At 42.8% G+C, this 24,994-nt stretch overlaps 2 protein-coding genes across 3 annotated transcripts in view; one reads left to right on the top strand and one right to left on the bottom strand.

The window, feature by feature from the left end:
- LOC134568458 (oocyte zinc finger protein XlCOF7.1-like) overlaps window positions 1–24,994 on the top strand; it is a 724,127-nt gene that overhangs the window by 185,033 nt on the left and 514,100 nt on the right. The window lies entirely within an intron of this gene.
- The window catches only part of LOC134569295 (uncharacterized), a 732,490-nt gene continuing 725,502 nt past the window's right edge, over window positions 18,007–24,994 (bottom strand). Inside the window, exon 10 of the mRNA XM_063428214.1 lies at window positions 18,007–18,898. Within this exon, the coding sequence (XP_063284284.1) occupies window positions 18,083–18,898 (816 nt within the window). The 3' untranslated portion in view covers window positions 18,007–18,082. The remainder of the gene's footprint in view (window positions 18,899–24,994) is intronic.

The following is a 24,994-nucleotide window of genomic DNA, read 5'->3' as shown; positions in this document are numbered from 1 at the left end:
ATCTAGCGGCTTCGGGTAGGGTGAGGGGTTTACGGTCTCTCACCCATTCTTGTGCGTCTGGGGACAAGCCATTAAAAAACTGCTCCAGTAGCATAAGCTGTCGTAACTCCTCCATATTAGTGGCGTTGCTGGCCTGTATCCATCCTTGCGATGCTTGATCCAGCTTGTGTGCCCACTCTGCGTGAGAATCTTTCTCCGGTTTGCGCAAGCCCCTGAACTTGCGCCGGTATGCTTCTGGGGTAATAGCATACCTCTCCAAGATCGCCCTCTTTACTTTAGGGTAATCTTTGCTGTCCTCTCGAGGTACAGCACGGTAGGCTTCAGCTGCCCTACCCGATAATTTGCCGGCCAGCAGCGGTACCCATACTGCGGGTTCCAAATCGTGCAAATCGCACAGCCGCTCAAAATCCTGTAAGTACCCATCGATTTCGTCCTTTTCTTCACAAAACGCTTTAAAGGCGTGATGTGGGACTTTGGGTTTTATTTGTCCATAGGTGGAGGCAGTAACAGACTCTGCCCTAGGTGGGGTTGCTGGTGGGTTGGTTGCCAGCAGATAGTCCTGTACATCCGATATCATCACGGTCAACATTTCCAACGATACTGGTTGCGGCAGAAACTCCAACCTGGTTCGTAGCTCTTTTTGGAATGGGGTCTCTTCCTTGGCTGGTGGAGGTGTAGCGCTGCGGGCTCTGTCTCCCTCCATTAGTTCAGCGATCAGCACAGCCTTAGATTTGTTGCTGGCTATCTTGCCCCTGGCTTCCAGTAGCTCTTTTAAAGTCTGTCGTTTCAGTATGGTGTAGTCAATCTCCATACGAATTGCCCTTGCTTTCCTTGTTCGGTAGTTCCAGTTTACACGAACGCTGCTTTTTCGGCTGTAAGGTTCGGATCCCGTCGCTTGCCACCAATTGTAACGGAATGCGGTATAACCGTCCACGACATCCGTTGGTATCCTCAGGAAATCCACAGTCAGAGTAGAAAGCAAGGCAATATTCCCAATCCTCCCAATAACCGGACGAAACACAGTTTGGGAGTCAACTAACTCGGTTTATTCACAAGCAGCGTATTTATACAGTTCCCCATGCAAGGGGTTTCCACACAGATAATCCAGGGGATTTCTCCCAACATGCATTGTGACTTTCCCAACAGGCATTGCGGCACGAGAGGGATACTCCCACTAAAATGGACGATTAAGTGGATTATCCCCTCGTGCAGCAAAACCGACAATTGACTCTAAAATCCATAATTCACATAATATTCGGTACTTTGGAATAATCGAACGTTCGGTAGGTAGCTGGGGTCGGAGCGCACACTTTGTGAGAATACCGCTCTGATCCCAGCTGAATTGACCGAACGCCGCACATAATACATTTAAACATGAAAGTTGGTTTAAAAGTACCGAATAAGTACGGGACATATAATGTACCGAACGCGGAACTCCCGAACGCTCTGGAAGCCCAGCGGGGCTCGGATCATCGAGTAGCCGTTTTCAAGTCCAGGCTCTCGACGACCGAACACCGCTGCAGAGACAAAGGATCCAAGATGGCCGACCGCCGCATGGTCGGTAGTGGATCGACGGCCACCTAGGAGAGCCCTTAATTACCGATTGCAACAATGTTGCAATCGGTTACTTGGTACCACACGACTTGGGGATGTGTGGTCGACCTGGGGAGCCCGTATTCGTACGGCGAATGGCCAGGATAGCCGTGTTTTCGTCGTATGAATGCTGGTACGCTGGCAGCGTACGGCTGCCAGCGTGCGAACGGCCATAGCACAATACATACACATTTAATGGAACACATCATACAGTCAGCCTACGGACAACCTATACTGCATATAGTCCAGAAGTGGCTAGGTTTGCCACAGCAACATGGGAATGTTTTAGTATGAATGCTTATAATGATAATGAATAATATAAAGGCTGTTACTGCAAGTGGCTTGAAGGAAAGATTTTATTGATGGATAATGTGTAAAATGTGATGTACTGCCCGTTTTCATTTCTTTGGCATTAATAATAAAAAAAAGAAAAAAAAAAAGTCCTGGTCACAATGCTGCCAACAAACATGGTTGCTGCCATAGAATATATACAGGTAAGTAGATAATTACTCCCTTATGCTTAGTATGAAATAGTGATGTAAAAATATTCCACAAAAAGGAATCTTGCACTTTCAATTTAGACGTACTGTATTAATGGCTAGGGCAGACCATCATAAAACTAGGACTAATAACTCTAAAATAATTCAGGGTAGAGTATTATATAACACAGATATAATTGAGATGCTGTAAACAGACTGCAGCAAATAATATATATAATGCAACAAATATAGAGAATACTTATAAAAAAGAGTGGAAAGAGAGTCTCATTCAAGCCCTTTGGAGATACAGTGTCCAACTCATATATCCAAAACGTCTATCTATTCAGTAGAATCTTGCCATGATCTCCCGCTCTTCTTGATATGGGGACGTGGTCAATTGCCACAAATTTCAAAGAGGCCAATGGATGTTTCTGTTCAAGAAAGTGCTTGGATACAAGTTTATCAGACATCCCATCCCTATATGCCAGTCTACTGCTGGATCGATGTCCTCTGATCCTCTCACATAGCGCTGTTTTGGTCTTGCCGATGTATACAAGGCCACATGGACACGTGAGCTTATACACACCGTGTGTGGTTTTGCAGGTGATAGTGCTTCTAATGGAGTACTTCTTGTCGGTATGAGGATGCATAAACGTTCTTGATGGGGGTCATATGGCCGCACGTTACGCAGCTAAGGCAGCGTATACTACCACGGTTTAATGGTGTATCCTTCTCCGTGTAGCTCAAAATAGGGTCCGTGTGGACCAAGAGGTCTTTTAAGTTTCTGTTCATCTTAAAGCAGATCAGAGGTTGTTCTTGAAAAACTTTGGGGAGGGTGTCATCAGTTGCCAATATCCTCCAGTTCTTTTTAATGGTTGAAGGAATTTGTGGGGATAACCGATGGAAGGTTTTAGGAAAAAAACAAACATTCTCTGGGTTTCAGATGCCTTTTTCTGTACTCGAGGCGACTTGTCCTCTATAAGTGCTTTATCTAGGATAGAGCGCTGGTACCACGTTCCAAGAACCTGTCCGTCATCTCAGAGAACTGTCTCTCTTTCAGATCTTCTTTAGAGTTGTTCCTTATCACTCTTAGATATTGAGCTTTTGGAAGGGAAGACTAGTGCCATGGGGTAAACACTCTGTGCGTGTAGCAGCGTATTTCGGTCTGTGGCCTTAGTGTACAGGCTATACTCTATTCTGTTTGTGCCAACAGATAATTCCACATCCAAGTATTGACTTTCTCACTACTGACGTTAGCCATCATCCTGATTGGTGTTGGGAGTTTGTTGAGTTCTTGTACCATGGTATGCTGCTACATGCACAGAGGCACTAAAGTCCCCTTCCCCATGGCACTAAAGTATTCCCTTCCAAGAACTCAACAAACTCAAGAACAAGAACTCAACAAACTGAGGAAGTAGGGCTACCCCCAATGGGTACGTGTTTCGTAGGGGGTAGCCCTACGTCCTCAGAGACGTATAGGTTATACGTCTCTGAGGAAGTAGGGCTACCCCCTACGAAATGCGTCAGACAGCCTAAAGAAACATCCACACAGCTCCAGCCAGCCTGGATATCATCACAGGAAATCATACTCACCACGGATCCCAGGCACATTATCACCATCATCTCACAAACAGGGCTGATCCCCCGAAGTGAGGCTCGAGGTGGAACGCACTGTGTTACGCACGCCATCCTCACCGGTGATCAGAAACTGGGTGACAGGATCACGAACAACATCTGCCTGTGAGATAATTAAGTCAGCTAAAGGATAACCCAGTAGGTGGGGTCGATGGCTTGGAGTAGGCACTGGCGCTCAAAATCTTGTAGAAAGTCATTGATGCCTTCTTCTGCTTCCTTGAACTCTTTGAAGGCATTGTACAGTAGTTTGCGGGCCGGGGCGGTTGTGCCTCCCGGCGCCCTCTCTTCCATCCTTCCTCCATCTGGGTTCGGAGGTGTCGTCTTATGTCTATTGGCATAGACATAGGCTTGTACTTCCGAAAAGGTCCTCCTAACGGTCTCCTCTGAGGGTGGCTCTCTATAATATGCCAGGCACTGGGTAACCTCCTTGCACACTTCTTCCTCATCTCCGGCCACTGGCTGGGGGGTAGTTGCCTCAGTTTGCCTGGTCATCCTCCATCAGCGCAGCAGTCAATTCGGTCTTGTTACGACCGCCAGGCGTTATCCCTCTGGCTTCACACAAGTCTTGCAGTGTTGGTCGCTTTAGAGTACTGTAATCCATGGGTCTGTTGGCAGAGACATGGGATCCCGCTGCTTGCCACCAGTTGTAGCGGGACCTAGGTAACCTGGCTGGTTATCTCCTTTGGTAATGATAGGTCAGACCCATTTCCCCAGTTACTGGATGGGACACAGTTCCAGGGTACAACTTTTTCAATCTTTATTTGGTTACACAGCTTTTTATCTCCATCTAACACAACACAATCCAAGGCAGAAGGGGGGCTGGGTGACAGATAACTATCTCCCGCTTTGGGAGATACTAACTTGACACAGGGACACACATGAATACACATTACATAAAAGTGGGGTGAGCTTTGGAGCTCGGCGCCCCAGGACGTGAAGGGGGTACAGAGTTACTTATACTGATTAGGCATGTGCATGGGGAAAAATTTCAGTTCGGTTCGGCATTCTGAAATTTAGGATTTTCGCAATTCGGAACTTCGGCTACTTCGGCACTTCAGCTACTTCGGCACTTCAGCTACTTCGGCACTTCAGCTACTTCGGCACTTCAGCTACTTCGGCACTTCAGCTACTTCGGCACTTCAGCTACTTCGGCACTTCAGCTACTTCGGCACTTCAGCTACTTCGGCACTTCAGCTACTTCGGCACTTCAGCTACTTCGGCACTTCAGCTACTTCGGCACTTCAGCTACTTCGGCACTTCAGCTACTTCGGCACTTCAGCTACTTCGGCACTTCAGCTACTTCGGCACTTCAGCTACTTCGGCACTTCAGCTACTTCGGCACTTCAGCTACTTCGGCACTTCAGCTACTTCGGCACTTCAGCTACTTCGGCACTTCAGCTACTTCGGCACTTCAGCTACTTCGGCACTTCAGCTACTTCGGCACTTCAGCTACTTCGGCACTTCAGCTACTTCGGCACTTCAGCTACTTCGGCACTTCAGCTACTTCGGCACTTCAGCTACTTCGGCACTTCAGCTACTTCGGCACTTCAGCTACTTCGGCACTTCAGCTACTTCGGCACTTCAGCTACTTCGGCACTTCAGCTACTTCGGCACTTCAGCTACTTCGGCACTTCAGCTACTTCGGCACTTCAGCTACTTCGGCACTTCAGCTACTTCGGCACTTCAGCTACTTCGGCACTTCAGCTACTTCGGCACTTCAGCTACTTCGGCACTTCAGCTACTTCGGCACTTCAGCTACTTCGGCACTTCAGCTACTTCGGCACTTCAGCTACTTCGGCACTTCAGCTACTTCGGCACTTCAGCTACTTCGGCACTTCAGCTACTTCGGCACTTCAGCTACTTCGGCACTTCAGCTACTTCGGCACTTCAGCTACTTCGGCACTTCAGCTACTTCGGCACTTCAGCTACTTCGGCACTTCAGCTACTTCGGCACTTCAGCTACTTCGGCACTTCAGCTACTTCGGCACTTCAGCTACTTCGGCACTTCAGCTACTTCGGCACTTCAGCTACTTCGGCACTTCAGCTACTTCGGCACTTCAGCTACTTCGGCACTTCAGCTACTTCGGCACTTCAGCTACTTCGGCACTTCAGCTACTTCGGCACTTCAGCTACTTCGGCACTTCAGCTACTTCGGCACTTCAGCTACTTCGGCACTTCAGCTACTTCGGCACTTCAGCTACTTCGGCACTTCAGCTACTTCGGCACTTCAGCTACTTCGGCACTTCAGCTACTTCGGCACTTCAGCTACTTCGGCACTTCAGCTACTTCGGCACTTCAGCTACTTCGGCACTTCAGCTACTTCGGCACTTCAGCTACTTCGGCACTTCAGCTACTTCGGCACTTCAGCTACTTCGGCACTTCAGCTACTTCGGCACTTCAGCTACTTCGGCACTTCAGCTACTTCGGCACTTCAGCTACTTCGGCACTTCAGCTACTTCGGCACTTCAGCTACTTCGGCACTTCAGCTACTTCGGCACTTCAGCTACTTCGGCACTTCAGCTACTTCGGCACTTCAGCTACTTCGGCACTTCAGCTACTTCGGCACTTCAGCTACTTCGGCACTTCAGCTACTTCGGCACTTCAGCTACTTCGGCACTTCAGCTACTTCGGCACTTCAGCTACTTCGGCACTTCAGCTACTTCGGCACTTCAGCTACTTCGGCACTTCAGCTACTTCGGCACTTCAGCTACTTCGGCACTTCAGCTACTTCGGCACTTCAGCTACTTCGGCACTTCAGCTACTTCGGCACTTCAGCTACTTCGGCACTTCAGCTACTTCGGCACTTCAGCTACTTCGGCACTTCAGCTACTTCGGCACTTCAGCTACTTCGGCACTTCAGCTACTTCGGCACTTCAGCTACTTCGGCACTTCAGCTACTTCGGCACTTCAGCTACTTCGGCACTTCAGCTACTTCGGCACTTCAGCTACTTCGGCACTTCAGCTACTTCGGCACTTCAGCTACTTCGGCACTTCAGCTACTTCGGCACTTCAGCTACTTCGGCACTTCAGCTACTTCGGCACTTCAGCTACTTCGGCACTTCAGCTACTTCGGCACTTCAGCTACTTCGGCACTTCAGCTACTTCGGCACTTCAGCTACTTCGGCACTTCAGCTACTTCGGCACTTCAGCTACTTCGGCACTTCAGCTACTTCGGCACTTCAGCTACTTCGGCACTTCAGCTACTTCGGCACTTCAGCTACTTCGGCACTTCAGCTACTTCGGCACTTCAGCTACTTCGGCACTTCAGCTACTTCGGCACTTCAGCTACTTCGGCACTTCTATTGCAGCCACTTAGTAGATAACTCCCTAATTCCCACGGTATTAGGGAGTTATCTACCGAAAGGCTGAAAGACCTAAATTGGTCTTTCAGCCAAATGTACTAATACTAAGAAAAAATTACTTAGTATTAGTAAATTTTGCCCCTACTCGCTATACCGCGAGTAGGGGCATGTCTAGTAAACAGTGAGCACCCTGAGCGGCGGGTGGGGCCCCTAAAGTAAAATGATGGGGGGGACCTATTGTCCTCCCCCCCGGCCCCCACCCCTGAGCGGTGGGTGGGTGCCCTAAATACTAATAAGGGGGGGGACCTAATGTCCCCACCCCTGAGCGGCGGGTGTGGACCCTAAATTGGAAAAGGGGGGGACCTAATGTCTTCCCCTCTGGCCCCCACTCCTGAGCGGCGGGTGAGGGCCCTAAACTGGAATAAGGGGGGGACCTAATGTCCTCCCCCCTGGCCCACACCCCTGAGCGGTGGGTGGGGGCCCTAAATACTAATAAAGAGGAGGACCCAAGAAATTGATTACAGCTGACTGAAGAAGCTCACAAACGAGTGAAACTTAAAGTTTTAGACAAAAAAAAAAAACAGACTTTTCTAAAATTAGAATATCTGTAAAGGAGTCATTATCAGACTGGAGCAATTTAAATAGAGTGCAAGAGAAATGGGATTATTTAAAAGTTGTACTGCTGAAGGCAACAGAAAATTGCATTAGGCTTGTCAGTAAAAGCAAAAAATGCAAGAAACCACTGTGGTACTCAGCAGATGTGGCCAAAATAGTAAAAAACTAAAAGTTAGCATTTAGTAATTATAAAAAAAAAAAAAAAATTGAGTGAGGAAGATGGAATGATCTATAAGATTAGGCAGAAAGAGGCTAAGCAAGTTATAAGAGCATCCAAATCACATACAGAAGAGAAAATAGTACAGCCAGTAAAAAAGGGACACGACATTTTTTTGATAAATAAATGAGAAAAGGAAAGTAAAACAAGGATTAGTTAGATTAAAAACAAAAGAAGGAAGGTATGTAGATGAGGATAAAGGTCTAGCTGACTGCGTCAATGAATAAGAGGTTCTATTTCAACTGTCAAAAGTAAAGACAAATAAGTCAATGGGACCTGATGGAATACACCCAAAGTTATTAAAATAGCTTAGTGGTGTACTAACAAAACCTTTAACAGATATATTTAACAAATCATTGTTAGCAGGAGTAGGTAGAAAGGTAGTAGGGAGAACGCGGGCAACTATAGGCCAGTAAGACTTACTTCAGTAGTGGGGAAAGTAATGGAAACCATGTTAAAGGATAGGATTGTTGAACATCTAAAAACACATGGATTTCAAGATCAGAGACAACATGGGTTTACTTCAGGGAGATCATGCCAAACTAATCTTATTGATATTTGATAATGCTGAAGGTCTTGATGGTAAGGTGTCTCTTTGCTGATGATACTAAGATATGTAACAGGGTTGATGTTCCAGGAGGGATAAGCCAAATGGCAAATAATTTAGGTAAACTAGAAAAATGGTCAGAGTTGTGGCAACTGACATTTAATGTGGATGCAAGATAATGCATCTTAGGCGTAAAAACCCAAGGGAAGAGTACAGAATATTTGATAGGGTCCGAACCTCAACTTCTGAGGAAAGGGATTTAGGGGTGAATATTTCTGATGACTTAAAGGTGGGCAGACAATGTAATCGAGCAGCAGGAAATGCTAGCAGAATGCTTGGTTGTATTGGGAGAGGTATTAGCAGTAGAAATAGGGAAGTGCTCATGCCATTGTACAGAACACTGGTGAGACCACACTTGTTGTATTATGCGCAGTACTGGAGACCATAACTCCAGAAGGATATTGATACTTTAGAGAGAGTTCAGAGAAGGGCTACTAAACTGGTTCATGAATACAATACTCATAAAGTCACCTTTTACACATAACACACAGACATTTCACATATCCCCAGATAGCTGGAATCTGAGCGCACAAAACTACCGAATAGCGCTCAGATCCTATTCACACAGTTCAATTGCCATGGAGGCGAAGTCTTTAACTACACGAATGGGCATAGCTATCTGGGTTAACACATTCACATAAAGTCTGGTCCATAGTTCAAAGGCAGCAGGCGCACAGCCAGGCTTCTCCAATGCAATGTGGCAAGATTGCTCTCGTCACAATCCTCTTCTACATACATTCCTTCTTTTGTTTTTAATCTAACTAATCCTTGTTTTACTTTCATTTTCTCATTTCTGTATCTAAAAAAAATTGTATTGCCCTTTTTTACTGACTGTGCTATTTTCTCTTCTGTGTGTGCTTTGGGGGCTCTTATTACTTGCTTAGCCTCTTTCTGTCTAATCGTAAAGATCTGCCTGTCTTCCTCACTCTGGGTTTTTTTATAATTACTAAATGCTAACTTTTTTTTTTCAGCAGTGCAACTTTTAAATAATCCCATTTCTCCTGGACTCCATTTAAACTGCTCCAGTCTGACAAGGACTCGTTTACGCATATTCTAATTTTAGAAAAGTCTGTTTGTCTAAAGTCTAACTTTTGTTTTTGTATGGTGTGACTCAGTCACTGTTCTTATATTAAACCACACTGACTGATGATCGCTGGATCCTAAACTTTTACCTACAGTAATATCTGATACCAAATCTCCATTTGTAAAACACTAAATCTAGTATGGCCTTCTTACGGGTTGGTTTCTCAACAAGTTGTTTTAGAGACAATCCCAGTATGGAGTTTAGTATATGTGTGCTCCTGGCACAAGCAGCTATTTTGGATTTCCAGTTAATATCAGGAAGATTAAAGTCACCCATGATGATGTAGCTGTACTCACCTTATCCGGGGGCCGGCCGAGGTCCTCAGTTCCCGCCACGCGCGGCACGCTCGGGGCGCCGATGAAGACGGGCGCTGACCGCGAGATGCGGTCACGTGTCCCGCCTAGCTCCGAGAGCGCGCCGCGCGTCTCGGGCACACTCTTAAAGGGGAAGTGGGAGCCGAAAAGTAAAACGGTCTCCCATTGGCCCCTGTCATCCCATATTCCCCATACTCTCACATTTTGGGGGCGTGGATATGACAGGAGCCAATCAAGAATAAGGTGAGGGTATTTATACTTACCTCTCCCTTAACTCCCTGCCCTATCGTGGTTTCTGTTTCAGTTCCCTTTAGCGCTTGTTGTGTTCAGTTGTGTTTCTTCGTACTTGACCTTGGCTTTGTTTCTGACTAGTGATGTCGCAAACACAACATTTTCAGTTCGAACGGCGAATGCGAACTTCCGCAAATGTTCGCGAACCGGCAAACCGGGCGAACCGCCATAGACTTCAATGGGCAGGCAAATTTTAAAACACACAGGGACTCTTTCTGGCCACAATAGTGATGGAAAAGTTGTTTCAAGGGGACTAACACCTGGACTGTGGCATGCCGCAGGGGGATCCATGGCAAAACTCCCATGGAAAATTACACAGTTGATACAGAGTCTGGTCTTAATCCATAAAGGGCATAAATCACCTAACATTCCTAAATCACAATGGATATGGATTGACACCTGACATATGACATATTGACACCTTGACATATGGATTGACACCTGTCCTCAGAGACCCTGATACACACGGACACAGAGCAGAATAGGGACTGTTCCCCCTACATAGGGTCACTTGGCAGATATGGATTGACACCTATCCTAAGGATCCCTGATACACACTGACACAGAGCAGAATAGAACTGTTCCCCCTACATAGGGTCACTTGGCAGATATGGATTGACACCTATCCTAAGGATCCCTGATACACACTGACACAGAGCAGAATAAGGACTGTTCCCCCTACATAGGGTCACTTGGCAGATATGGATTGACACCTATCCTAAGGATCCCTGATACACACTGACACAGAGCAGAATAGGGACTGTTCCTCCTACATAGGGTCACTTGGCAGATATGGATTGACTCCTATCCTAAGGATCCCTGATACACACTGACACAGAGCAGAATAGGGACTGTTCCCCCTACATAGAGTGACTTGGCAGATATGGATTGACACCTATCCTAAGGATCCCTGATACACACTGACACAGAGCAGAATAGGGACTGTTCCCCCTACATAGGGTTACTTGGCAGATATGGGGCACCACGAAAAATAATTTTAGGTTTTTCGGGAATAATTTTATTAAGAACAGGGTCTTCTAATAAAATGTGCCAATGTTTTTTGATGTTTTTTTTATGTCTCTGTTTTTGTTATTATAGTCAAAGATGATGGGCAAAAATGAGGTAGTATTTTGAGTTTCTTTATTTTTATATTTTAAGAGGCTGTTTCTGTCATTGGATTTTACTTTAGTGATAATAGTGTTAAGTTTATCTTCTGGATAGTGTTTCTCTAAAAATGTGTTTTTTAAAATGTTACTCTGTTCATTAAAATCATCATTGAGTGTGCAATTTCTTTTGAGTCTTATAAATTGACTTTTAGGGGCACTTTCAAGCCAAGGTTCGTGGTGACAACTTCTTTGGTCAATAACTGTGTTAGTGCACACCTTTTTAAAAAAGGTTTTAGTGTTTAATTGTCCGTCTTTAACCCCTTAAGGACCAAACTTCTGAAATAAAAGGGAATCATGACATGTCACACATGTCATGTGTCCTTAAGGGGTTAATAAAAATATTTAGGTCTAAAAAATTATTTTCTTCCTTACTAAACTCTAAAGGTAAAACTATACCTCTGTCATTTTGATTTAGGTGTTTTAAAAACAGTTGTAGTTCCACCCCAAATTCTATTTCTCTTTGTTACAGTATCCACTGTGAGCCTGACACAGAAGCTGGCAGGCAGGCAACTGCAATTACATCACACAGAAAAAAAAAAAAAAAGCAGACTGATGTTCTAGCCCTAAAAAGGGCTTTTTTGGGGTGCTGTCTCCTTACAGCAGAGAACAGGACTGTAGTGGACACTGTATACACTAACCTAGCTATCCATTTCCCTATCAAATCAACAGCAGCTACACTTTCCCTCCTCTCACTAAGCATGCAGCTTGAGAATGAATCTAAAATGGATGCTGTCCAGTAGGTGGGAGGGTCTGCTAGGGAGGGTGTGCTGCCGATTGGCTGGAATGTGTCTGCTGACTGTGAGGTACAGGGTCAAAGTTTACTCAATGATAAAGAATAGGGGGCGGACCGAACATCGCATGTGTTCGCCCGCGGCGGCAAACATGCTATGTTCGCCAGGAACTATTCGCCGGCGAACCGTTGGTACATCTCTATTTCTGACTCCGTTTATCTCTTGATGACTATACTGTTCTGTTTGCCGGCTTACTGATTACTGTGTACTAGACCTTGGCTAGTTCTAGTTTTCGCTGTCTCTTTGTGCCCTTAACCTCGGATCGTTCCTGACTCTGTATTTCTCTCCTCTACGTCTGGTCCGGCCATTCTAAGGTCCGATAGTCGTATCTCTGCTCTGTGTTGTCAATTGTTGAGCTGAATCCTGCGAGTTGGGGTAATTACCGTTACAGATGATAACTTCCCCCTTCATTGTCATTTTAGCTATTTCCTCAACTAGTAGATTATCCAACTCTTCTATTTGCCCTAGGGGCCTATAAATAACACCTACACGAGTTACTGTGTGATTGCCAAATTCTAACGTAACCCAAACTGACTCTATGTTCGCCTCATTAACTTTTATTAGGCTAGATTTTATGCTATCCTTCACATACAGGACCACCCCTCCCTCTCTCTTGCCTTCTCTGTCTTTTCTAAATAAAGAGTACCCTGGTATTGCTATATCCCAGTCATTTTTCTCATTATACCATGTCTCAGTAACAGTGACTAAATCTACACTCAGTTGCCATTATTGCCACAAGTTCATGGATCTTATTCCCTAAACTGCGAGCATTTGTAGACATGACTCTAAGCGTTTAATTTTTTAACACACTTTTTACAGTTACTTTCTGTTTTTGTTTGGGGGGGGCAATTGGATTGATGTTTTATCACCCTTTTGTCCCCCCTTCCTAGTTTAAATACTTCTTAGCAAAACCTCTGAACTGCTCACTGAGAACATTTGTTCCCTTTTGAGAAAGATGCAAACCATCTTTTTTGTACAGTTCATTTCTATTCCAAATAGAGCTACCATGAGAAACAAAGCCAAATCCTTGCTCCCTTCACCATTCACCAAGCCACAAGTTAAAGTGGCAAGTTAAAGCCTGTCGTTCTGAGTGTTATATACAGGCAGAACTTCAGAGAATGACAGTGTGGAAGCAACCTGCCGTATATCATTGACAAGAACACAAAACCCTTCCTTTACCTCAGAAACCTGTCTTATGTAAAGACACAGACTGTGCAGTAAGCCTTTTGTCCACATCTCTAAGTCTACCAGATCCTACAGTAATCCATCTGCCATTCCTAGGACTTCTCTGCAGCAGGTGCTTTGCAGCAGTTCCAGCCTGAGATTGTTTACAAATAGTGAAAAAAGTGATAAGTGCTCTCTATCCAATAAAGCAGCTATTCACCAACAAGGAGTTCCTTTTACCTTGTGAACAATAGAACAAAACAAGCAGGTAAATTAGGTGGACAGCGCTAAGAATTATTATAATAAAATCATACATACACAGGTAGCAGCAGATTTCGCAATTGTGTGTCTTACTCTTAAAAAAAGGGAAATAAAAGTACAATGATAGTGCAGTATGTTATGAATAATATGGTTATAAAGATATATTCCAAAGGGGCACTCACGTTTTCCAGAGCTTATAAAGCTCTATTTTAGGAGCCTGGACGGAACAATCCCCGTCTAAGGATTTCTTTTTGCTGGTATCAGATTCCCAAGGTAGTGCGATTCATCATATGAAAAAAATAAGGATGTATACCAATGGTACAGTACGTATGTAAAAGTAGGATAAGTAAATAATATTTGGCCTACTTACATTTGCTAGAGCAATGACCTGCTCTAGTGTATGGAGCTTTAGGTGGAACAATCCCCACCTAGGGATATATGTAGATCAGGAACAGCAGAGTGATGGTGAGAGTATAAGGAGCTCAAGAATGACTGGGTATTAAAACAGAATCTTTATTAATAAACAGAATAAATAAAACTATTTAAAAGTGAACTATATAGTAAAAAGAAGTATAAATAAAACCAGTCCTTTGTAGGCAATCCTTAATCTCCACTTGACATGTTTCGCTTACAGCTTTCTCAAAAGTGAATGTCTGCTGTTCAGGTCAGTTGATGTTTAAATAGTCTCTTAATTTCTCTATTCAGTTCTGGTGTGTATAGTCTGTAATTCTAATTCCAGGTCATTTGTTACATCACTTCCGGTTTGGTGGATATCTCCATGATGATATGTCCAGGAAATGATAGTAGCGCCATTTTGGATAAGGGCAAAAATCCAGTTAACTAAGTGAAAGTAGCGCCATTTTGAATAAGGGCAAAAGTCCAGTAAAACAAGTCTGTATTTCTGGTTTCAGGTCATTCGTTACATCACTTCCGGTTTGGTGGGTATCTCCATAATGGTGTATACAGGAAGTGATGGTAAAGCCATTTTGGATAATGGCAAAAGTCCAAGAAAAAGAGGGGTTAATATAAAAGTAAATTAAAACAAACAAATCAAGGTGTAATCTTGCATATTTTCTGCATATATAGTTATAGAGATTATAATAGTGCTAAATGCTGAATAGGGATCGCCGTATATCACATGTATTTACACAGCGATCTCTTTTAAATAGTACTAATAGACATCTGGAACAAGTCTGGATGTATATAATAGAAATCCAAATTTTTTTATTTATTTTTTATTTTTTTTTTATTTATTTTTTTTTAAAGTAACCAGTCGAAGGAAATTTGGTTAAAAAAGGGGAAAAAAAAAAATTCATATACACAAATGAATTATAAAAAACATATTTTAAAAAAATCTAAATTCTATATTGTTCCAGATGATAGTACAATTTTACAATCCAAACATTTTATGATTGATTGTGCATAACTTTAAAAAGTTGTTTTAATTTACTTTTATATTAACCCCTCTTTTTCTTGGACTTTTGCCATTATCCAAAATGGCTTTACTATCACTTCCTGTATACACCATTATGGAGATACCCACCAAACCGGAAGTGATGTAACGAATGACCTGAAACCAGAAATACAGACTTGTTTTACTGGACTTTTGCCCTTATCCAAAATGGCACTACTATCATGTAGTTTACTGGACTTTTGCCCTTATTCAAAATGGCGCTACTTTCACTTAGTTAACTGGATTTTTGCCCTTATCCAAAATGGCGCTACTATCATTTCCTGGACATATCATCATGGAGATATCCACCAAACCGGAAGTGATGTAACAAATGACCTGGAATTAGAATTACAGACTATACACACCAGAACTGAATAGAGAAATTAAGAGACTATTTAAACATCAACTGACCTGAACAGCAGACATTCACTTTTGAGAAAGCTGTAAGCGAAACATGTCAAGTGGAGATTAAGGATTGCCTACAAAGGACTGGTTTTATTTATACTTCTTTTTACTATATAGTTCACTTTTAAATAGTTTTATTTATTCTGTTTATTAATAAAGATTCTGTTTTAATACCCAGTCATTCTTGAGCTCCTTATACTCTCACCATCACTCTGCTGTTCCTGATCTACATATATCCCTAGGTGGGGATTGTTCCACCTAAAGCTCCATACACTAGAGCAGGTCATTTCTCTAGCAAATGTAAGTAGGCCAAATATTATTTACTTATCCTACTTTTACATACGTACTGTACCATTGGTATACATCCTTATTTTTTTCATATGATGAATCGCACTACCTTGGGAATCTGATACCAGCAAAAAGAAATCCTTAGACGGGGATTGTTCCGTCCAGGCTCCTAAAATAGAGCTTTATAAGCTCTGGAAAACGTGAGTGCCCCTTTGGAATATATCTTTATAACCATATTATTCATAACATACTGCACTATCATTGTACTTTTATTTCCCTTTTTTTAAGAGTAAGACACACAATTGCGAAATCTGCTGCTACCTGTGTATGTATGATTTTATTATAATAATTCTTAGCGCTGTCCACCTAATTTACCTGCTTGAGATTGTTTACAAGATAATTTACAAATCTCAGACTTCAAAAATGCAATCTCCTGCTGCAATATAGAGAACTGTCTACAGATTAGACAACAACCAAACCTCCAAAAAGTGGAACGATAAACAAATGCACAACAACTATTACACTGAACTGTCTGCCATTTTAATGAGATGAGGAGTTTTAATCAAACAAATCTTATCTTATTTCCTTTTTTTCTTTAAACTTCTGTGTACCTCAGACTACCTCCAATTTATCTCCAGAATATCTCCAAATACACTTTGAAACAGCTGCCAAGCTCTATTAGCCAAGCTAATATCTACAACACTTATATACACTCCTAAAGGTACCACCCACTAGGAATGTTTAACACCTGGGTAGGCCTCTGCTAATGTGCAAACAATAGCTAATTAATTAGCAATCAATAGCAAGTATTTAACTAATCAAATCGTAACCTTTTCCTACAGATGAATCGTACCTGTAACAGTAAAAAAGAAAACTCTTAGCAAAATCTTAGACAGTTAAAGCTTCTGTAAAACTCTCCAGAATATCTCCAAATACACTTTGTAGCAGCACTTAGAAGCAGCTGCCAAGTATTCCACCTTATGTGTTGAGCTACTTCTCGTTTAGGCACTATAGAGTATCACTCATTATCTCTGGAAAGAGGTTTTTTTCTGTTTTTGTTAACGTTGCAGGGAACAGTTTGACTTTTTCTACATTTATCTTCTTGTAATCAAGCAGCAACATATTTTTAGATATTCAGCCAGTAATAATTTAGACTTAAATATTGCATATGCTTTCTCCACCATTAAATGTAGGAAATTAGCTAATCCGGAGATGTCCTGGTAACCACCTGAGCGATGGACTAACCTAATGGAGAAGAGGCTAGTACACTGCTTACCTTAATGTGACCCACTGGACTGAGACCGGTATACCGCCCCCAGGCTTGGGAGACGGTCCCTATGTAACAGCTTTATGTAATGTATAATGCAGCAATGCAAAGTTATTGCCAAGATATGAGCATAGCGCGATAACCTCCGCATAATTCTAAAAGCATGCTGAGCTCCCCAGCCAAGCAATCTATTGTAAATTGTAATTTTGAATTTAATTTGTTACTTCGTTTTATTTGTTGTCTCTTTTGTTGTTTCAATATGCCGCAAAAGCCTCTAACCTAACGTCTAATGTACTGTATAACACAGGAAGCTGCGGATAATGGCTCGACACCATGCCGTGCTTACCATTAGGCATGTAGGTCACTTTCGATATAAGCCACATGTTTATAATTGCTGTTGTTTTTCCCCCAAAAAAATTCTCGCTCCTGCTCGGTTAACCACTGGCAGCCTAACCCTAATTGATTGTACCTAAACAACGGCACTCAGTGGTGGGCAACTGTCAAACGGCCTAAGCAAACGGCCTAAGCCACCACTACGGGTAAACGATAGAGGCTAACGGGCCATACACTTACTATAGGCAAATATTCTATGCAACATCCTATGCAACTGACCTGCTTCAATGTTTACTGCACACTTCCCATGCACTCGTTCTACACAAATGATATGTATACGTGGTCTACGCGATTTTTATTTTTATTCTTATTTTTTTTTTTATTATTATTATTATTATTATTTACTTTTATTTTATTTTTATTTTATTTTTGATGTAACTAAACTATGCAACCGTCCTAATGCAACTGGTGTAAGCACCTTTTCCATGCGAACATTTTATGCAAGCGTTAAATGCAAACCATATAAGTAAAATATGTTACGTCACGCTACACAATGTCAAGCTAGACCATTCCCATTGTTATATAAAAATGTGCTGGATTTACCCTGTACCCCAATGTCCAGATGTTTGTATTGTGCTGGAGGACTACCTTTGGGGTACCTCACAGGCAAATGTTATTTTCTTACGCACTACAAAAATAAAGAATTAAAAAAAATATATATATATTTTCCACATTCAGAACATGTGAACGGTTTCCCTCCTGTGTGAGTTCTCTGATGACGGACAAGCTCTGCATTTGTACTAAAACATTTTCCACATTAAGAACATGAGAACGGTTTCTCTCCTGTGTGAGTTCTCTGATGACGGACAAGATGTGATTGTCGCCCAAAACATTTTCCACATTCATAACATGAGAACGGTTTCTCTCCTGTGTGAGTTCTCTGATGACAGACTAGCTCTGCATTTGTGACAAAACATTTTCCACATTCAGAACATGTGAACGGTTCCTCTCCTGTGTGTGTTCTTTGATGACTGACAAGATGTGAATGGTGCCCAAAACATTTTCCACATTCAGAACATGAGAACGGTTTCTCTCCTGTGTGTGTTCTCTGATGACTGACAAGATGTGATTTTAGCCCAAAACATTTACCACATTCAGAACATGAGAACGGTTTCTCTCCTGTGTGAGTTCTCTGATGACCAACAAGCTGCGCTTTGGTGACAAAACATTTTTCACATTCAGAACATGAGAACGGTTTCTCTCCTGTGTGAGTTCTCTGATGACGGACAAGCTCTGCATTTGTACTAAAACTTTTTTTACATTCAGAACATGAGAACGGTTTCTCTCCTGTGTGAGTTCTCTGATGACGGACAAGCTTTGCCTTTGTGACAAAACATTTTTCACATTCAGAACATGAGAACGGTTTCTCTCCTGTGTGAGTTCTCTGATGACGGACAAGCTCTGCATTTGTACTAAAACAATGTTTACATTCAGAACATGAGAACGGTTTTTCTCCTGTGTGAGTTCTCTGATGACGGACAAGATGTGAATGTTGCCCAAAACCTTTTCCACATTCTGAACATGAGAACGGTTTCTCTCCTGTGTGAGTTATCTGATGACGGACAAGCTTTGCCTTTGTGACAAAACTTTTATCGCATTCAGAACATGAGAACGGTTTCTCTCCTGTGTGAGTGCTCTGATGACAAACGAGCTCTGCATTTGTGACAAAAGATTTCTCACATTCATAAGACGAGAAAGGTTTGGGGTTTATGTTTACCATCTCCTTTGAGAACATACAGGAATCTGACAAAATACTTGATTTTTCAAAATTAGACTTGGTTCTGTTATTAATAGATTTCTTCATAGCCTTGCTTCATGTATTTCTGTTCTTGTCACCTCTCTTGACAAATACACCTAAAAGAAATATACTGTGAGTTAAAGGAAATTGCTATACTTAGAAAAACATACAATATTTGCATAATATTTAAGAAATATGACCATCAGGTGTCAGTGATTGCGAAGAAATCAAGTATGTGTTCATTAACCCATTCACTAGAAAAATTGTGTATACTCCTTTTTTCTTTAATTTGCTTTGCAAAATGAGATTTAGTCCATAAAGCCACACGTATCTGCATTTATGCTAGAGGAACAAATTACAGATACTGTGTATATCACATACATTCTACATGCATGCAACACACTGTTACCCCCCTACCTCTGCCACTGGAAGGTTGTGCCAAGTATGTACTATTTTTATATCACTCCAAGCCTCTACCACTTATACTAGAAGGTTGTGCTATTGAAACTGTAGTAGATACCCGGTTTGGCCTGTCGGTGGAAATGTACTGGGAGTTAAAGGAAATCTGTCTATAAATTATTTACTGTTTACCATACTTAGAAAAACTGACAATATTTTTATGAAAGATAAGAAATATGACAATGAAATATCATGTAGGACAAAATGATGGTACATTATTTCGGTCATGAATCCTGTATGCCCCTGTTTTGTTCTGTTAGTGATAACTGGGCTGGATGAAAAGACCACACCACCTTACAGAGTTTGTTTATTGAGAGGTATGCCGTGATCAGCAGGGAGAATTAACATGCAGGATGCCCACATGAAATTTACCATATTTACTCAAATCTAATGCACACCTCTATTTTTGAAACCTGGAAGCTGGAAGCTGAAAAATGTTTTTGCTGGTGAATGTAATGCACATTTATACAAGAAGATACTACTATACAACAAAATGTTTATTGCCACATACCATAGTAAGATTGATCGTATTTAAGTTTTAGTGTTACATGTTAAGAAATGTTTTTCTTAAGTCCTGTTTCTGTAACAAAATTTGCCTCTTTCGCCCACCTGTCCCTGAAGCTGTGTCCTTAAGGGGTTAATCAGCCAGGATCTATTGATCACAAGTCACATGTCGCTCTGTATAATAATACTGAGTATCTATACGCTGATAATAAACATGTCGCTCTGTATAATGATACCGAGTATCTATACACTGATAATAAACATGTCGCTCTGTATAATAATACTGAGTATCTATACACTGATAATAAACATGTCGCTCTATATAATAATACTGAGTATCTATACACTGATAATAAACATGTCGCTCTGAATAATAATACTGAGTATCTATACAGTGATAATAAACATGTCGCTCTGTATAATAATACTGAGTATCTATACGCTGATAATAAACATGTCGCTCTGTATAATAATACTGAATATCTATACGCTGATAATAAACATGTCGCTCTATATAATAATACCGAGAATCTATACGCTGATAATAAACATGTCGCTCTGTATAATAATACTGAATATCTATACGCTGATAATAAATATGTCGCTCTGTATAATAATACCGAGTATCTATACACTGATAATAAACATGTTGCTCTGTATAATAATACTGAGTATCTATACACTGATAATAAACATGTCGATCTGTATAATAATACTGAGTATCTATACGCTGATAATAAACATGTCACTCTGTATAATGATACCGAGTACCTGTTATGTTTGATGATAGCTGACTTACAATAACATACCGTATATTAATCAGCCAGGATTTATTGATCACAAGTCACATATTATGTTCGATCCCTTTGTTGATATACACATTCCTGCTGTAACATACACCCAACATGGCCGAACTCCATACACACACTGGGAAGAGAGCAAATCTAGGGGGTGTATCCATCCCAGCATGCCTTGCACACTTACTACAGGAGCTGGTTAGGGACAAACTGTGCATTATGCAAAGCTCCCCTAGAGGGGACTGCTGGTATACAACACAGTATCCACATAATAATGAAGTCACTAGTGTGTATAATAACACTGAGTATTTATATGCTGATAATAAACATGTCACTCTGTATAATGATGCCAAGTATCTATACGCTGATAATAAACATGTCGCTCTGTATAATAATACAGAGTATCTATACGCTGATAATAAACATGTCGCTCTGTATAATAATACTGAGTATCTATACGCTGATAATAAACATGTCGCTCTGTATAATAATACTGAGTATCTATACGCTGATAATAAACATGTCGCTCTGTATAATAATGTGGTGGAATCTCGGTAAAAATAAATTTAGTAGGCCGAGATTACCACGTGGCATGTGTACGTGCATATGCTGACGTATCGATCAGTTGGTTGCACGAGGCAAGATACGATCAGTAGTGTACGGAGCATGTGCAAGAATACAGGATATAGTATTCCCCTCCTCCATTGTGCTGGACAAGCCATGCGGTCAAACAGGAAGTTAATTCTTATTTGTGTTGATTGGTTAAGAGAATGTGCGGGTGGAGCTTAATATGGGAGGAGTTATATGCCTATATAAGGAGCCTGCACTATTGTCCGGGGCTCAGAACTTGTGGTATTTTGGTGACGCTAGTCCCTCTGAGTCCCGATCGGTGATCCAATAAAGAATCTCTTCCTTCCTGAAGAAACCTGTGTCCATCTCTCTGTGCTTGGCTTCCGTCAGTTTCTCCGGTATCATTTGGTGCATTGGCCGGGAAGCTCATCGTTCAACGGTAGCTGAGAGGCAGAGGCGTGAGACGGTCTATCTTTGCCCACGTTCTCTACGGCTGCACCCCTGAACTTCTGCGTGGACCTCCCTTCGTCTCGGCGCCACTGGGCCGTTGTCCAGGAGATCATCGGCCTCTACGTGAGAAGTGCTGGGGTGTCCCCGTCGATGAGTGTGAACTCAGGTTCAGGAACGAGGAGGTAAGACAACTGCTGTTTTAGACGGCAGGACCCACTAGGGGTATACCGATTGTGCGGTAGGCCCAAAGGGGTTTTGAATCTGTGTATCTGCCCCCTCTGTCGGAGGGAAGGAGCGAAGGCGCACCGCTCGATCGAACGCTCTTTAGTCAGACCGTTTGATTTTGTTAGTCAGGCGGGGTCCTGGTGTAAATAGCCCTAGCCGGACACCGGTGTCTTGTCTAGACTAGCGTTCTAGGGTGTATATTACGTTCGCTAGGTCGGAGGGACCGGGAGACTAAGCGGCGCCTGTGTAAATTCGGTTCGCTAGCTCTCAACCTATCTGGGCTAAGTGGGAAGGCGTGTAAATTTGGAACCCACTAGACTTTTGATAGTGCGACTAAGAGGCGCCTGTGTAAATTCGGTTCTCTAGCTCGCTATATGTGGTGATTGGGCAGTGTGGCTAACCAAAACGGGTGTATATAGTTTTAGGTAGTCCATTCAAGGTACTGGCCAATAGTTTAGTTGGGAATTGTAAATGTGTTAACGATTGTTTTAGTAAAGTGTATATCTTGTTAGATAGCGCGAGCTCAGCCGTCTAGCGAGAGTGTTAATAGTGTGTTGCTGTATTATAGTGCACGGTACCATAACCCTGTATATTTACTGACACTGTATATAAGTACTAATCATTGTCGTCAATTGCATGTTTTAACACCATAACCACTAATAATTGTATTTTGACCTTAACTTGTACTTTGACCTAAGCTAACCGTACTGTAACCGCTATTTGTAAAAGACGATGTTACTGGGGTGTGTTATAGACGGGTAATTCATATATAGAGAATTATAGCGTGGGTGACTGTATAGTTTCGCCAAAGGGCATAATATCGATTATATAGTGACTGGTGTAACAGCTGTGTGTGTACGGGAATTCCCTGAGTGTTTATTGTGTTATTGTGTACGTTTCACTTGGTAACTGTACCACGTGGTGCTGTTGCCAGAGGAAACGGGTGTGATTGTTGAATAGTACGCGTGTATAGTATTCGTTGTCGACGACGTTCCATTGTTAAGTATGGGTGCGTCGCAGTCAACGATTCCGGATCCCTTAGGTTGTATGGTGAAGAATTTTAAAAAGGGATTCAAAACTTGTGATTTTGGGGTTAAGATGTCTCCTGTACGTTTGGTTACTCTGTGCACTAGGGAGTGGCCTACTTTGGTTGCGGCATGGCCGCCACGTGGCAGTTTGGATCCAACTCTGGTACAGCGCTTACACGTGGCTGTATCAGGTAGGCCTGAACTTTACGGCCAGTTTCCTTATATTGATTGTTGGAGACAGGCCGTAAATGACTCGCCAAAATGGCTCCAGACATGCCACGAGGAGCAATGTCGCCTCATGGTAGCTAGGACTTGTTCGTCCACTAGGACCGGTGTTAGGCCCATTTTGGACACGCCCCCTGAGTCCGAGATCCCTTTGCCGCCCCCTTACTTTCCGTTAAGAGGAAGTGACGCAAACGCAGGAAGTCCTGCACCCCTCCCCTCATTACCCTCATCCACTTCCGCTTCCTCCTCCAGTACAGGATCCACCCCCCCTCGTACTAAATCTCCCCTTCCGGAACCAGAACCCACCCCCATTAGAAACGAATATCCTGATTTGGCGCCACTTCAGACTTCCGGTCAAGCTTCATCTAGCTCGACTCGAAGTGTTTTATTTACAACCTTTTCCCAAAACCAACCTTCCACATCCCCATACCCTACCTCTCCCCGACCGGAACCCATGACTGACGCCCCTCTACGTAGCCCCATCCAAACCCGACAGTTGACTGGTGCCCAACAATTAAAGCACTATCAGATGCCTCTTCGCCTGAATCCTGGGTCAGCTTATATCGATGCCGCAGGTCAAATGGCACACGCTGACCCAGTCTTCGTATATGTCCCATTTACCACAACCGATCTTTTAAACTGGAAGACCCATAATTCCTCGTATACTGAGAAACCACAAGCCATGACTGATCTGTTCACCTCAATAGTACAGACGCATAATCCGACATGGGCTGATTGCCAGCAGTTATTAATGACTTTATTTAACAATGAGGAAAGGACAAGAATAAATCAAGCAGCCATTAAAGCATTAGAAGATAAAGCCCGTACTTTAAACCAAGCCAATCCATCAGCATGGGCCGCAACACATTATCCCAACACTGATCCCGATTGGAACGTAAATGGTGCTGACATGGTTCAACTCAGAGCCTATAGAGACGCTATAATTGCTGGCATGAAAGCAGGAGGAAAGAAAGCCATTAACATGTCGAAGACAGTTGAGGTGATTCAGAAAAGCGATGAAGCGCCCAGTGTCTTTTATGACCGATTATTGGAGGCATACCGCTTGTATACCCCCTTTAATCCGGAAGACGCAGACAATTCCCGAATGGTTAACTCCGCCTTTGTCAGCCAAGCTTACGGAGATATTAAGCGCAAGCTACAAAAGTTAGAAGGGTTTGCAGGTATGTCCATCACCCAACTAATGGAGGTAGCAAATAAGGTTTATATGAATAGGGATACAGAAAGTAAGAAAGAGGAAGAGCGCAAGATGCGTAAAAGGGCTGATATGCTAGCGGTAGCGATCGCAGGCGTAGATAGACGGGGTCCGGATAGAGGCGATAGTAGATGGAGTAGGGAGCCTTTGAGTAGGAATCAATGCGCGTATTGCAAGGAAGAAGGGCATTGGAGGAACGAATGTCCACAAAGAGAGCAGTACGAGAGAGACCAACCCAGGGCAGGCTACGGAAACTTTAGAGGCAGAGCGAGAGGTAGAGGAGGCCCCGGAGGGAGTAATGGGAACAGAGGAAGTGTTAAGGAAGACAGGTATATTCCAGCAGCGCAAAGGTCCCGCGATAGAGAAGGTAGGGACTTTGTAGGATTGGCTGACACGGTCATGGAGGACTATTGATACCGACCGGGCTCCATCCCCCTTGGTCGAGCGGAGCCTATGGTCG

The sequence above is a fragment of the Pelobates fuscus genome, chromosome 7 (genome assembly GCF_036172605.1).
Source record: "Pelobates fuscus isolate aPelFus1 chromosome 7, aPelFus1.pri, whole genome shotgun sequence".
In the NCBI taxonomy this organism is placed as follows: domain Eukaryota; kingdom Metazoa; phylum Chordata; class Amphibia; order Anura; family Pelobatidae; genus Pelobates; species Pelobates fuscus.
The sequence above is the reverse complement of the archived record's forward strand: the minus strand, read 5'-3'. Positions and strand labels throughout refer to the sequence as shown.